This window comes from Sardina pilchardus, chromosome 7, assembly GCF_963854185.1.
Source record: "Sardina pilchardus chromosome 7, fSarPil1.1, whole genome shotgun sequence".
Classification (NCBI taxonomy): Eukaryota; Metazoa; Chordata; class Actinopteri; order Clupeiformes; family Clupeidae; genus Sardina; species Sardina pilchardus.
Window position 1 is genome coordinate 24,957,692 of NC_085000.1, and position 15,157 is coordinate 24,972,848.

At 42.7% G+C, this 15,157-nt stretch overlaps 3 protein-coding genes across 5 annotated transcripts in view; 1 reads left to right on the forward strand and 2 right to left on the reverse strand.

Annotated features, from left to right (window-relative positions):
• Positions 1 to 1,723: 1,723 nt before the first annotated feature.
• Positions 1,724 to 7,382, reverse strand: nras (NRAS proto-oncogene, GTPase). Of its 3 annotated transcripts, none has more exons than XM_062541458.1 (5): positions 7,100 to 7,382; positions 4,561 to 4,693; positions 4,271 to 4,449; positions 3,542 to 3,698; positions 1,724 to 3,234 (listed from the first exon to the last, which is right to left on the reverse strand). In XM_062541458.1, the coding sequence occupies exons 2-5, from the start codon at positions 4,669 to 4,671 to the stop codon at positions 3,115 to 3,117; spliced, it is 567 nt and encodes a 188-aa protein (XP_062397442.1). In that variant the 5' UTR covers positions 4,672 to 4,693; positions 7,100 to 7,382; the 3' UTR covers positions 1,724 to 3,114. The 3 variants fall into 3 exon arrangements, with proteins under 3 accessions (XP_062397442.1, XP_062397440.1, XP_062397441.1); XM_062541456.1 differs by having other exon boundaries at positions 3,542 to 3,737; XM_062541457.1 differs by having other exon boundaries at positions 3,542 to 3,737; positions 7,278 to 7,358.
• A 410-nt stretch (positions 7,383 to 7,792) lies between these two features.
• rassf11 (Ras association domain family member 11) lies at positions 7,793 to 12,106 on the forward strand. Its single transcript, XM_062541461.1, has 3 exons — positions 7,793 to 7,865; positions 8,595 to 8,698; positions 8,785 to 12,106. The coding sequence occupies exons 2-3, from the start codon at positions 8,596 to 8,598 to the stop codon at positions 10,239 to 10,241; spliced, it is 1,560 nt and encodes a 519-aa protein (XP_062397445.1). The 5' UTR covers positions 7,793 to 7,865; position 8,595; the 3' UTR covers positions 10,242 to 12,106.
• csde1 (cold shock domain containing E1, RNA-binding) overlaps positions 11,319 to 15,157 on the reverse strand; it is a gene marked incomplete in the record, with an annotated part of 18,768 nt that continues 14,929 nt past the window's right edge. The window contains 4 exon segments of the mRNA XM_062541460.1: positions 11,319 to 13,251; positions 13,588 to 13,720; positions 14,281 to 14,444; positions 14,789 to 14,964. Of these exon segments, the coding sequence (XP_062397444.1) occupies positions 13,204 to 13,251; positions 13,588 to 13,720; positions 14,281 to 14,444; positions 14,789 to 14,964 (521 nt within the window).

Consider the following 15,157-nt stretch of genomic DNA (forward strand, 5'->3'; position numbering starts at 1 on the left):
GTAACCCATCAGGGTCTTGGTCATGGTCTTAGAAGATCACATTCTCACAAATATGCTCTCTCAATACACACACACACACATGCACACACACATTTACACTCTAGCAGGTGCATCCTGCTGCCCCTTCAGCCACAAGGCAGACCAATCATTCAAAAAAAAAGAAGCTAATATTTGTGATCTCAGCTTGAGGCAGACAAACAGTTCAAGCTTGGCTCATAAGGGTGGGGCTAAGACAATCTATGAATAGCCAACGGTGATTTGTGAGTTGAGCCGAGTAAAAAAAAAATATGCTTCAGTTTCACAGTCAACGCTCAACCTGAACTGCCCCATATGTGACATTAAGAGGCAATAGTAAAAAAAAAAACATGGGGCTGATCCTACTTACAATAGGGCTCGGGCACATGCCTTGCATTCAAGGAATATTGCCGCCATGTTGGTAGCGCACCAAACTTAAATATCCATTCATTCAGATGCAGAAGACAAGAAGCAGAAATATAGTATTAGCGATTCTTTTCCTCTTGTGATCGTGGATTGCGCTGTTACACCCCACTACACAGCAACATATGACCAAGAAGACAAAAACTAAGTAACAGGAAAACAGGTAAATCCACAGTAATCCATAGTAAATTTAGGAGTGAGACTGCCAATATGGCTGTGCTCGCGAAGTTTTCACGTCATGATCTCGAGCCCTATAGAATACTTTAGCTGGTGTACATAGTCAAGGGTTAATTCTGATGTAATGAGAAGCCATTGAGCCATTAATGACCCTACTGCATCACACCAGTTGGTCTTGTCAGTAAAGCTGCAAGAGTTTGCAACAGCACATTGTCACTGGGCATTAGAAATTGTATGTATTATCAAATGAGTAGTGGGGCAAAACTGAATAAGTGGATAAACCCTGTTTAGGAGTGACATAACTTCTGTGAAAACAGGCATGAGACAAATGCCATATCCTGCATTTCCAGACTTCGAGTTGAAAGCTCCTTAGTTATAGCAGGCAACCTTCCATGAATAATCGACATGTTCAGCGACTGAACAGGCAACACGCACAGCGCACGGTCTACAAATCAACTTAATTGTGACAATGGAGTCTTGCTTGGCCATGGAGTGCACGAGCCACAAATGCAGGCGGTGGACTCACCTGGCATTAACTTGGACATGTTGACAGCGGTTCCCTATCACGCACACTCTGCCTGAGGACTGGGAGTCAGTGCACCGCTTGTCAGGCACGGAGACGAGGCAGCGGGAAAGTGTAGCGTTTGGCATCGTTGGGGGGCAATATGAAGCATGGCCCTGCCCGGTGTAACCAGAGACATGCACCACCTCACTGGATATGATCTCCGCAGCCAGGAGATACTTGTGACCACGACGCTATTTTAAGTCTGGGGTCTGCCATGCCCAGTCTCACCACGCACATGCACTACTGCCAAGGAAGAGGACTGCCAAAGAGAATTGCATAAGACAGAAGAATCACCATGTGAAATACACATCAACACATCTGAAATATTTAGACACACTCTATTGTTATCTAAAATAATCAATTCGATTCTTGTCTTACATAACATAAAGAGAGATATGAAACCTACATGCATGGCAATATTACACTTGTCTCCTGTCCATACTTTTCTGAGTTTTTTCAAAACCAGAAATCTATGTCACCTCAAGTTAGGGCTTTGGCTCATCCAATAAGCAATTGCTGGAAATAACACACCGTGCAAAAACATTTCGTAGAATTAATTTACTGAAAACAAAAGTCGCATTATATCCATGATACATTTTTACAAAATCAAGTTGACAGGATGCAATCATTTCCCACCCAATGCAAAGGCACAGGCAGACCAGTTTCAGCCATGGACTGTATAAAAAGTCAAATATACAGTCAACGGTTTCAGCACCTCAGCATAGCTACATGTTTCTTGTTGTGTCCATGTGTGGAATTGGAATATTGACCCCTTGACCATATGGCAACATTCTGGCTTCTCTCTTCTCATAGAATAATAACACAAGAGTAATAATGCTCAATTTTAAAAAATCTCATACTAAAAAGAATGTCATGATTGAAAAGACTTCTCTTTAACACAAATAGTCACCAGACGTGTGCATCATGTCTGGAACTCACAGCACTAGCATAGGAAATGTTTGACATTGATCATTCCAGTGGGGCTATGCTAAAGGATTTTGATGAAACAGTACAACAGTGTTTTTCTTTCTTAAATCACATGTAGTGCTATGCCCTTGTAGGCTGCACTGAAATGCTGGAGAAATGCTGCATTTTACACTATTGTGAACATGAAGCTTCCAATTTCCCTGTGGGCAAATCAAATCATAAAGTACTGATGACTATCATTTTCCAGGACATATTAGTTGTGACAGATGATCCCGCTTCCGATTACCCCTCCAAACGGCCTCCATTAACAGCACAGTACAACAGGATAAAATGCATCAAAGAAATGCAGATAAGGTGAGGAAAAGACGAAGACTGTCCACACAGCACAAGGCAAACAGAAAAGGCACACGAAGGTCGCAGCCAGCATCCAATGAAATGTTTCTTCATCTCTGTTCCGTCTGAAAAAAACACTGGTGTTTTCTTTTTAATCCTTGTGTCTACTAATATCCATCCGTCACAGTATAGTCTGTGAAATGCTTCTGGCTCCAGGAGGTGAAGCAGAAAAAGAGAGCTTTTTGGTGGCAAAAGACACATTGAGAGTCAGTGAGGTTTGAGATGGAACACACTGCCTCCGGCACACACACGCACACAGGCACACACACACACACGGCGAGTTGATTCCTGAGCTTAAACACAAAATCCCATTGGTGGAAGAGAATTTTGAATCCCCTCACACACATGCAGTAAAAGACACAGGACCAAACTGTTTTGTCAGCACGTCCGATCCTCTTTCCAAGGAAGCAAAGGCAACTATCACAATAACTCTGCAATGCCCAGGCAGACCAGCAGGGGGCCTCACTGTAGAAACCTTTTGCCAAGTCCAAGTTATGTGTGTGGAAACACCTCCACTCACACACAAACTAAAAAGAAAAGTGCCAGATCTCTCAGACCAACTGACAAATGCCCTGGTCGATATGCCATGAAAAAGTCTGATTGGTTGGTCCTGATCACATGACAGCACAGGAGATGCCCAGACATCCCTGTTTGCGGTCCTCTCTGCTGTTGAGCTTCTTCATGCGGTAGTGGCGGATTTCTCGAACCAGTGTGTAGAAGGCATCCTCCACTCCCTGGGGAGGGGGGCAGAGAGAGAGAGAGAGAAAGAGAGAGAGAGAGAGAGAGAGAGAGAGAGAGAGAGAGAGAGAGAGAGAGAGCGAGAGAGAGAGAGAGAGAGCGAGAGGCAGAGAGAGAGAAGAATTTCAGAGAAGATATTCCATGTTGTTCTTAGTCTCCATTGAAATAAACTGCATTAAAAGTCAACATAGAGACAGTCGATACACATTCTATTCTATTCTAACCCTCGACCTTGCAATGTCAAGGAACATGTTCTAATAGCTCAAGTACTGTGGCACAGCTTGAGTTGTGAGATCAACTTACCTGTCTTGTCTTGGCTGAGGTTTCAACAAACTCGATGCCATAACTTCTGGCAAGCTCCTGTGCTTGCTTTGTGTCTACAGTTCTAGCCAGATCACATTTATTACCCACAAGTACCATCGGGACATCATCAGAGTCCTTAACCCTCTTGATCTGTTCTCTACAAAAGAAAGGGGATGGGAGAGGGTCACAGAATTCACTAAAGGCCAATTATGCAGCATTAGAATATAAGGATCTCATTTCAGTAAGAACGCTAGAATTTTCCCTCATGGGATCTAAAGAGTATACTTCTAATCATGAACAACTATGTTCTTTGCTCTGAATGACTGAATGTGCTCTAACATGAATGGATAATGTGAATCAAATATTGATGTTAGCCAACTACTTAACATATGCAGAAAATCCTTGCAACCAAAAGGCAAGAACTAAACCCACTACCACAAGCAAATGATGGAGACACCCCATTTAATCACAAAAAGGGTCAATCCACCTGCTCCCACACATTTGTTTTATCACTTGTTTGATTCAATCAGGCATCATTCATGAGACACATTCACTGGGCTGGACACTGAGCTAATAAGACACACCTACACACTTCTATGCCGTCTTTAGACTTACACCTCATCAACAGAAAGCATTAGTCAGGTGGAGAGTTGAACTATTTTTGACATAAAGGCAACAGAAGAGTTTATTAACCTCTTGCAAACACACTGACTCATTGCGGTTCCCTACCTGTACAGATGCACATCAGCAAAAGACTTGCTGTTGTTGATGGCGAAGACGCAGAGAAAACCTTCCCCCGTCCTCATATACTGGTCCCTCATGGCGCTATACTCCTCCTGTCCTGCTGTGTCCAGAATGTCCAGCAGACATGTCTCGCCGTCGATCACCACCTGCTTCCTGTACGAATCCTACTGACCAACAAAAAAAACAGTCGCGTTAACCAATGAATGCAAAGCTACTCACGAATGTGCTTTCTGTTGGACTTCAGTACATTTTCATATTGTGTAATACTGCTTTACCTCGATGGTCGGATCGTATTCATCCACAAAGTGGTTCTGAATGAGCTGGATGGTGAGGGCACTCTTACCAACGCCGCCTGCACCAACCACCACCAACTTGTACTCAGTCATCTTCAATTTCTTGGTTTGTCTTCTAAAGAGAGAGAAACATATTTTGTATGAGATCATTTATTCTATGGCTTTAAAAGATGCCATGTGTAGGATTTAGTAGCATCAGAGAGGGTTAAAGCTGAGCAGAATAATGAGGGATCTTTGGTAGCATCTAGTGTTGAAGTTGCTAACTTGCAACCAGCGGAATGCCCCTCCTTTTCCAACATTGCAGGACAATCTATGGTGGCCGTCACTTGCCAGAAAAACTCTAAAGGCCCTCTCCCTTTAGTCTAGAGCCAATGTTTTTGGTTTGTCCATTCGGGACTACTGCTGAAACATGGTGGCTCAACATGGCAGACTGTAGATCTGCATACTATGTAGATATTAATCATATCAAGCTGACAAGACACGTGTTCCCTGAAAGACTTAGCTATGTAACCAATGTAATCTTAAAAATCTTGATCTCTACACAATTTGACTGGTTACAAGAACAGACAAGTCTGTGTTCAAAAACTCTTGAATTGCTCTTGGGCTTTCAAACAATTCTGCAAATGCTTGAGTGGATATTATGTGCCAAGTACATCCATGGAATGCCATCTTAAATGTCAAAGGTCCTCGCGGAGGACGCCACGTAAGAGAGATGGAGTAAAGGAGATGAGCAAGGTGGCTGTAACTTGGCACTGCAATAAGCACACAGTGCAGTTTCAGTTTACCGCTGAAAGAATATGGACATTTTATGAAATTGTCAGCTCTAGGGTGCATACATATTAGAATGCATGGAGGACAGTGCCTATTAACAGCTCTGTCATATCATTGCAGTAACATACCGTGTAGCTGCGGTATAATGAATATGACACTTTTTAAACATGACACGTGATTTTTTTGTGGGAAAGTATTTCTGCCCTTTAGATGAGCAGCAAAATAACTTCAACTATGGATTTTGTATTATGGATATGTTCGAAGATGTACAGCCTATTCTTTTAGACAGACTTGAAGAGAAAGTCGGTGCAATCAATGCAAAAGAATGAATGCATCCATCACAGATCCACACTGTGAATGTCTGTAGGTACACATGCATAAAACGTGTTACATGCGGATCCTGGGTGCATGAGGTGGGAGGGACGAATATCCACCGCCACAGTAGAGGGAACATGTCAGGGGTCTCCCCAAACCCTCATACCCAAGTCTCTCGTTCTTGGATTGGCTTTCAGCAATAAATCACACATTAACAGCTTTAAAAGCTGTCCCACTGTTGCCTCACAACAAACACGGTGTGTTAAATAAACTGGTGTGACTCAAAACCAGCTGGTTTTTCAAAATTATATAACTCCAGCTGAAAGGGATGTCCAAATATGGAAGGAATAGCCTATAACAAATAGAACCTATAAAATGTAATTGCTTCATTTCGACTTCCACGTGATTCAGGATTACCAATATTAAGTGGTATGAGGTCTAAACCAATTACATACAATTGATTTCATTGATTTGAATTTGAAATATTTCAAATCATGAGGCAATGACCTTATCGCGTGGGGTTGGCATCTGTGAGTGTTATGAAGCCTAATGACCTTTCAAACGTTTCGTGAGATGCAAACTAAGGATCAAGGTTAATTAGGAGAGGTACATCGGATTTCCAACTTGGACATTTCTCCGTTTTGACCATGGAAAAGCGAGCTCGTCTTTACCTAAAGCACAGGATTTTTGCACCCCCTCGTGGACTTCCTTAAAAACCGATTTGGGAATGTATTTCAATATCGTTCCAGCTGATAGTGAAAGTGACATAATCTCTTCTAAATTACGCTCGTTAACTTTGTATCAACTCTGGTAGCTCACAGAAATATGAGCATTAGTCATGGTCATTCGCACATCAAACTAGGTGAACGTTTGATATAACTTGCCAGCAAACGTTTGCATGTTGTGCAACTTATATTGATTAACAAAACTGACAGTATACAGCACGTCCTTTGCGGATGTGTAGGAAATATCAGTGAAGCCATTCAAAGAGAGCACTTGTTTTGAGGTTTGCTGGACTAATCGTTCTGTCATTATGAGTTGAACTCCGAATCGAGTGCAAATAACGTTAGTTGCATTGTCATCTCAGCTAACTGCCATCTTCCCAAAACACGTGCCCCAATAAGAGACATAATGTGCGAGATAATTCGACAACACAATTTGCGTACAGCCGAGAAGTTGGTTAGCAAAATGCAAAGTCAGTTGAGTTCACATAATCCAACTGCTAACGTAAGCTAAAGGGACCAAGTACCCGGCCAGGGTTAATTATTTAGGGCTTAACATTACCTCAGTTCCACATTAAGTAATGCTTAAGTGTGGTTTAACTACTGACTGCAGGGGATAGAAACAACTCCAATCCTCTTAACCGGTGCTTAAATACTGAAACACATTATCTTTGTAAGAACACAGTACACACCAGTCGGGGACGGAAACTCACCTCGTCGTCCGTCTTCGACGTAACTAGCAAGCTAGCTAGCTAACTAGCTAGGTACAAATTAGCTGGAAACAAGTGGTGAGTGAGAGAGAGCCAAGCCGTGATTCCACGACAACAAATCATGTATATTAGCAAACCGATAAAGAAACACAAACGAAGTACACAAGAAACCCCAAGTAACCTTATAAAAGTAGTTATATTTCCCCACGAGCACAGCTTTCGCTTCGTTAGCTAACCAGGACAGTCTGGTCACTTTTGACTTGTTTCGTTTAACTTCCTGGCTGGTTCAGGCAGACACACCCAGGTTAGGTCATCAGCGTAAGCTCTGACACAACACGTCACACCTAACACCTAACTATAAATTAATACGTTTTTCGCCTTGACTTCACCCTTGTATTTATACACGAACAAATTACATGCATTAATTGTTTCCTAATTAAACCCCCAGAAAAATCATAAAGACATTGGTGACAATAACCTACTGTTCAGAATTGTTGCTGTTGTAACTTGTAAATAAACTACTAAACTTCAAGTTCATCTATGTGGGCCTGTTATAACAGCCCAAGTAGGGGCAACGTGTCTGTGTGACGATGGATGCAACTTTGTAAGCTACGTTCCGCTCCGATAGTAATCATGTCCTCAGAGGAAGAAATGCGAAAACACCCACATTTTAAATAAATATTGGCGACATTGCTCTGAAGGATGGCAAAGTCGACCCGCTCATTACAAAGAAACTGTCTCTACAGAGGAGCACGCTCGCAACAGCAAGGTAGGCTACATCTTTCTTTTTGGTGCTCAGCAATAAGAGCAGTCATTGTGGTGTTGGTGGTATTTGAAGTAGCTGATATAATGATATCTACAATCACAGTGCAAGAAATAGGAACTTTTAAAATGTTTTTAAACTGTTAAAATGTCAAATATCCTATAACAGGCCCATTAGGCAATATATAGCCTATGCAGAAACAGCTCTATTCAAAACAATTTTACATCACTGTACAGTTGTGAAGTATGGCAATAACTTTATAATTCGTTGAGTTGTCAATTTTAACTTAACAGTTTAATGCAGACCTAGGTTGCTGCTGTGTCTCATAACCTACTTGCAATGTAATACAATGGAACATAACCAAATGAGTGTTGCATATGAATTTTAATCAAGCAAGCCTAGCCCAGTAATGTAAGATCTGATAAAACTAATTACACTTAAATGAGGGAAATTTGTCTCAAGCATTTCCCTCTCAGTGCAGATAACAGTATTCCCTCAGGACAGTGGCCTAAATGTCCTGGAAAATAAGTTTCAGCAACATATGGTCACTTAACTTAAGGAGATAAAGAGAGCTAAACTAGACCTCAAAGAGTCTTTTAGGATGATTGATTAAAAAAAAAAACTTTAATTGAGAGAAGCAGAAGTTGTTTAGTTCACACAAAATCAATCTACTTTATTGGATGTCTAAAGCCACTTCAAGGAAACCCTCGAAAAGTCATATTTTTTCCCTTTCAGAATGGAGATAAAAGTGTCCGTGGATGGAATTCCGCGTGTAGTCTGCGGGATCACAGAGCAAACAACATGCCAGGAAGTTGTCATAGCTTTGGCTCAAGCTCTAGGTAAGCCCTTCTATTTGGTTGTTCCACTTTACTAATCTTTTTCGTTTTAAGATTCTAACCTGGGGCAACCATGCAATTTCTCTTAGGACGCACTGGACGCTACACATTGAAGGAGAAGTTCAAGGAGTATGAACGCAATGTAACGCCGGAAGAGCATCTCCTGGAGTCATTAAGGAAATATGGGGAACAGGTGCGAGAGGTTCACCTCACGCTCCACCACAACGGGCCCTCTGTGGGTGAAGCAGGCCCTGGTGCCAACTCAGTCCAACTGAGGAGTGGCCGCTACCAGAGTGGGAGTGGTGCCCAGCTGAGGCGAGCCCACATAGGAGGCCATGGTCACCGTGCCAGTGAGGGGAGGAGCCTGAACCGCCAGAGCCTCCCACCCCTGTCCCGTCTGAGGTTCCACTCGGATGCCGCAGCTGAAGAACCCAAGAAGCCGAAGAGGAAGTCCTTAACACTGATGGAGGAAGCTTGGGGCTGGCTGGAGAGCCTGGGCCGCAGTGGTAAACAGCAGTCAGGGCTCAGAGATAGGGCCAAAGGCAGAGATGACAGCATTTGTGGTGGCACTAGCGGTGACATGGAGAACCGGCTCTCTCAAAGCATTTTTGACCCAACAGCCCAGGTAATTCCCCCTTTGCCACAAGGGAGGAATAGGAGGGATAGAGGCCAGGCGTATGAGGTGCCTAAGGTCATTAGTTGCCTTGGGACTCAAAGCAGTGATGATCAGGTGGCTGACAAGAAGAGGGGAGCGGACACCAAGGCACAGAGGTGCAAGAAGAAAGACCTGCAGGCCAATCTGCCTTTCCTGAGAGTGGACGAACTGCACATCAAGGCCAACCAGGAGGTCGAGGAAGAGAAAGAGGAGCTAAGGAAGCTTATTCTCTGCCAGCAGTCTTGTCTCCTGGAGCTCCAGATGCAGGTAGACACAACTGATGGTCAGATCAGTGAGCTGGAGGTGCAGCAGGCAGAGGAGCATGCTGCCCAGCAGAGTGCAGAGGCCCAGCTTCATCTACTTGAGGAGGAAGCTGAGCAACTGGACTTCTGGGAGAATGAGCTGAAGGCTGAGGAGGTGTTCGAGAGGGATCTACTGCAGCAGTTTCTGGAGCTGAAGGAGAAGGCAGCCGAGTGCAAGGCCAAGCTCCAGGAGTACCAACGCAAGCTTGAGGGGGTCAACTTCAGCAACAGTCTATCAAGCCTTTTCCCACAACGCGAGGTTGGTCCAAAGCAAGACTGTCCAACAGAAAGACCAAACAGTCGCACCAGACACTCTACATTCCAACAAGCTGTCCGCAACACAGAAAGTGGTGAAGGGACTTGTCCAAAACACACTGCGGGAAAGTCAGAGGGACCGCCAGTGGCCACTAAGCCTCCTCATGTCTTTGTCGCCCCGGTTCAAGCTTCAGACTCTAGGATGAGCGAGAGGAGCCAGCTCAGGGAGTGGTGGGCAAGATGGTCTGCTGGACAGGGCTCCACGGCAGGGACCAAACCCAAAACCCTCCATCGCTCAGAGATCACCATACAACTGAACAGCACCCGGGTGTGACGGACAGGAGTTCATGGACACGCAGATACTGTACAGCTCGTTTAGGTTCAGAACACCATTTGCTCACGACATCTTGTGAAACACTCGCTTAAAGAAGGGTATGTATGTATTTGCCTATTCTAAAACCTGACTACACCTTTGAGATGACAAAACAAAACAATAGGTGGCACAGCTTTTAAAATATCTAAAGTATAGATATAGTTACAGCACATTTAGTTCAATACACAGAGTAGATACATCCCTGTGGCATACCATAGTGTAACCTGCTGCATACCAATGAATTGTGACCTCTGACTGATTAGTGCAGCAGGTTAGTCATGCAGCAGCAGGTAATGAATGTCTGGGTTCATTGAACTCAACATGGAACTTCAGAACATTACAATTATACAAAGCCAGATATTTCTCATCACAACCATTTAATGGTTGGTGAACGGAATGTTTTGTTAGAATTATTTTCAAAACTCCCCTGAAGACATGGTGGGATGTCTGGCTATCGGTGTGAAGCCCTTTATTTAATTCACACTCAATACTTTTGGAACTTGACGCAACGCTGTCCTATTGCACTTTTAAAGAATACTTTTGTGTTTTATTTGTTTGAGTGTTGTACTTTGAGAGCAAAGTTAAATCAGAGTCAAATTCCTTGTTTGATTACACAAACCTGGCCAATAAAGCTAATTCTGAAAATGTTGCTTATTTGCCGTCTAACCCCTCCAGTTAGGTAACTAACTCAATAAGCAAATAAGCCAATATCCCAAAACTTTGGTGTGTTACTTTAAAGTGTACATTCATTTTATTGCAGTGAACTTAGTGTTGAGTTTCCTCATCAGTATACCAAACCATGTTTAACAAATCGGTCATGTCATACATAGTCCATTTCATTTTCAAGTCATGAACATATACATTTATAAACGTAATTGTCAAACTTTGCTATTTTTACCAAATGCATGTGTTTTATCAGCAGTATAAATGCCATGTGACAATTTAAATAAAATCTAATGAGAAATAAGTATCATTGAAAACAATCCTCTGTAGGAACCATTTGACAGACCAAATATAAAAAGGCACAGGCAACAGATATTCTTTTCATAAAACGTTTATTTCAATTTTTTTTTCATTCAAGACCATTAACAAAAGTATATAGGGGAGACCCCATATGCAGTTAAACTGGAGCTCAACATTCTCCAGCTTAAATTCAACTGACAGTCAGACAGCTCCATGTGTCTTCTGAAGCACAGCAAATCCCCACCAATGCCTCTTAAACCACACTTATTGAAATCCTTATGATTTTGGTGTGTGTTTTCGATATCATCTTCAGCCACCCTTTCCTTTCTGTTGTTCCTCATTATCAAAGTCATGTTGTGATGTTTAGATTTCCCACTAAGCGAAAGCACACATTACATACAGTATATTTTTCACCAACCAGAGTGCATACTTGTATTATTTCTACTGGAAACAGAAGCCATCCTATCATTGTTTTTTTTTTGTTTTGTTTTGTTTTGTTTTATTATTTTTTTGGCGGTTGGCTGGGGTTTGAGGATATATCTAATTTTTTTGTTGTCATTTCGTTTATCATTTTAGGCACCTTATTCTTACTTTAGTTATTTTATAAGCAGACATTTTGAGTTTAAATAGAACAGAGAAAGCAAAAGATGTGCAAAGAAAAAAAAGTACATTGTATAAAAGTACTGATGAATAAAAGATGCCATTTGGAATTCTGCACCTGGGAAAGGAAGGTTTGGATAGGGGAGCCTGGGAACACCTAAAGGCATCAGAAGGTTCCAGAAATCCAACCAAAATCAGAAACTCAAAACCAAACTTGAAATGAGACGATCGGAAAAATATAATAATAATAATAATAATAATAAATCAAAACAAATCATTCACATTGTTTACAAAACAACAAACATGAGCATTGACCTCATGACACAGTGCTTCCAGGTCAGGGGTCAAAGTTGACGAGGGTCAAGGGGGTGTTAAAAACTGCTCTAAAAACTGAGCAGGGAGAACGCAGCTTCCTATGCATAGAATCTCACGCACAATCGCTTTGCTTTGATTGATCTATGAAAACACCCAAATATGGGAGATTAGTTACAGGTGGAAAAAATGTATAGAAAAAAAAGAAGAGAAAAAGATGATTCTTTATCTTTATCAAACACACACGCGCGCACATAAAATTGACAGGTTTAGGCAGGTGCAGATTTCCACACATGGAATCAGATGAGTTTAGGTTGAGAAGAACACATCACCAGAGGAGACTACATCACCCAGAAATCACAGAGGGAGCAAAACCCCACGCAGAGCAGTTTGTCTTGCTTCCGTTTAGTTTGTTTGTTTGTTTGTTCATCTCACGATACAGGTCTCCCTTCACATTTCACACCCCTCTCATTAACATTTCTAAAACACCATGTCCACAATTCATTCACACAGACACTCACACACACACACACACACACACACAGACAGACACTCACTCTCACACACACACACGCCCGTGCACACACCACACACACACACACACACACACACACACACACACACACACACACACACACACACACACACACACACACACACAGAACTGAATATCTCCATTAGAGCACAGTAATAAGCTCTGCAGTTTGCTAGTAGACCACACATAAGAGAGGGAAGGCTAAGGAATTGGGGAGGGGGGGGGGGGTAGGATGGAGAGGACTGAGCTCCAATGACTGGACAGGGACAGGTGTTATGCATGCCAATATGCCAAGCATCTGTAGTGTGTCTGCAAATGTCAGGATGGTGTGCATTTGTGTGCATGTGTGTATGCAAGTCTGTATGTGCATGTGTGAGTGTGAGAAAGAGAGAGGGTATATGCACACAGACACTATATATAAATGACTGCCAACCCAAACCCTGTCCTTAGCCTGATTGCTCCTCTCCAATGATATTGGTTGGAAAGGGTAAGTAGGGGCGGGGAAAATAGTCCTCAATCGATCACACCAGGCTGACGTGGCTTCCTCTCAACACTGAAGCCCTGATGGGAAACAAGCAAAAGCACACGTGTAAGAGCCTTCACTCTCAGAGGGGGCTTAATAGAAACGACAAAGTCAAAGTCCAGCAACGAGCAAATGGTCTCATGCATAAATTAAAGCTATGGATGTAGCGTGTGAAAACACTGAATTGACCCACTAGTATTTGTGCTTAGTTCATCTTGTTTATGTTATTAAACTAGCGCAAACATTTTGCCTTTATGTTATTTCTTTATTAGCTTACTTAGACCATCCACAAACAACTAAACACAGTGTATGCTGCGCATACGCTCTGGGAGGCAGTGCCTAATCACACATTTTTTGCGCAAGTAAAATGTTACCTTTGAATTGTCAGGTCCACGGGGTTGCCTAACGATGACTAAACGCGGGGCACTGGAGTCGTCCAGAGTGATGCTCTTCAGACGGTTCACCAGGCGCTCAGGGCGGGGTGTGGCCACTGGCTTGGGGCCCTCGCTGTGTGGGTGGAGACAGACCAGATATATCAACAAGCACCAACTAACAGTCAAATCAGTACAACCATTCATACCTTATCAAGTCATGCATTTATTTAATCAATCCATCGGCAAGTCCAACAACTTAAGCCTACCTTACACTGACAAGTTTTGGGAAAGATTCTTGAAGGACTGTAGTCTTTTGAGTAAAACTTGAATGAGGGGCATTAGTTTAAAAAAAAGCCTATAATCTTTCAAGAATCTTTCCCAAATCGTGTCAGTGTAAGGAATGCTTTACTTTGTATGTAGAGAGGCCTGTAACAACAAAATAGTACAGCATGGCATTTTTCTCATTTGAAATAGATCATAACCTTCATACTGATGGCAAAACTACACTGCATAAGCCCGAGGGGCTGATAACACTACAGCTGTAAGACCAAACACTAACGTCACTACCTTATAAAGACAAGTTGTGAAAATCCTTGATGAAAACACTAAATTACCATGACTCAAGGACAAAAAAAACAAAATAAGACCTGAGGAACATTTTGGACTCAAGGACAAAAAGGAGGCCTCCCTCACCTGACTCTGCGCACGTTGCAGGCACTACACTTGCCGGTGCGCTGGTTGAGGATGACTGAGAACTCCACCTCGTCTCCCGCCTGCAGCTCAAGACCGTCCTGCACCTCCTTCACGTGGAAGAAGAGCTTCTTGCTCTCGCCAACCTCATACGTGATGAAGCCAAACTGCAACAGAGGCAACATAACATCAGGAAAAAGTCACTTTAGCTTCCACAGGCAAAACAGCAGTAACTAGCTACTTCTACATGGAGATTTAATCCAATTAGAAACAGAATAACTGCTCAATTGGAATAAAAAATATCTTATAAACACCTCAATCGGAAATAAAATGCCTAATCCGATGAGAATTTTAATCGGAATGAAAACGGTGTAGTCCGTTCCTATTCCGATTGAACGGCCGTGTAAATGTTAATCGGATTGCCTGCTGTATTCTTCTGGAAAAGTAGGCAGTGACTGCTATTCCGATTAAAGATTGAGCACTTGAGAGCATAGAAAAGATCTCCGGGTACCTGATCTTTAACACTCTCCACTAGAGCTAGGCGCTGAGGAACGATGTGGCAGGCCATCTTCTGCCCGGTCTGGGCAACGGTGCAGAGCTGGAACTTCACCATTTCCCCTTTCTGCAGACAGTCGGCTTTGCTTGTCATGCTGACGATGCCAAACGGGTAGCTCTGCCCCTTAGTGCCTAGGAGAGAAACACACACACATATTTGAGCAAACGTTTTGTGATTCAACAACACATTGCATTTACATAGCACTTTTTCAAGACAGCCAAAGCGCTTCACATTGAAGGGGGGACTTCACTTAACACAATCAATTCAGGGGTTGTGAAGGTATCAAGGCTAAAGGGCCATACTTATTTTTGCCAATATCGCTAT

What these genes read in the sequence shown, in the direction of transcription:
- nras (XM_062541456.1), bottom strand. Translation starts at nt 4,671, where the DNA reads ATGACTGAGTACAAGTTGGTGGTGGTTGGTGCAGGCGGCGTTGGTAAG. An exon ending in GCTGATGTGCATCTGTACAG is followed by an intron (nt 3,738 to 4,270) that starts GTAGGGAACCGC and finishes ATTGGCCTTTAG; the next exon opens with TGAATTCTGTGACCCTCTCC. An exon ending in CCTCAGCCAAGACAAGACAG is followed by an intron (nt 3,235 to 3,541) that starts GTAAGTTGATCT and finishes CCCCCTCCCCAG; the next exon opens with GGAGTGGAGGATGCCTTCTA.
- rassf11 (XM_062541461.1), top strand. Translation starts at nt 8,596, where the DNA reads ATGGAGATAAAAGTGTCCGTGGATGGAATTCCGCGTGTAGTCTGCGGG. An exon ending in AGCTTTGGCTCAAGCTCTAG is followed by an intron (nt 8,699 to 8,784) that starts GTAAGCCCTTCT and finishes AATTTCTCTTAG; the next exon opens with GACGCACTGGACGCTACACA.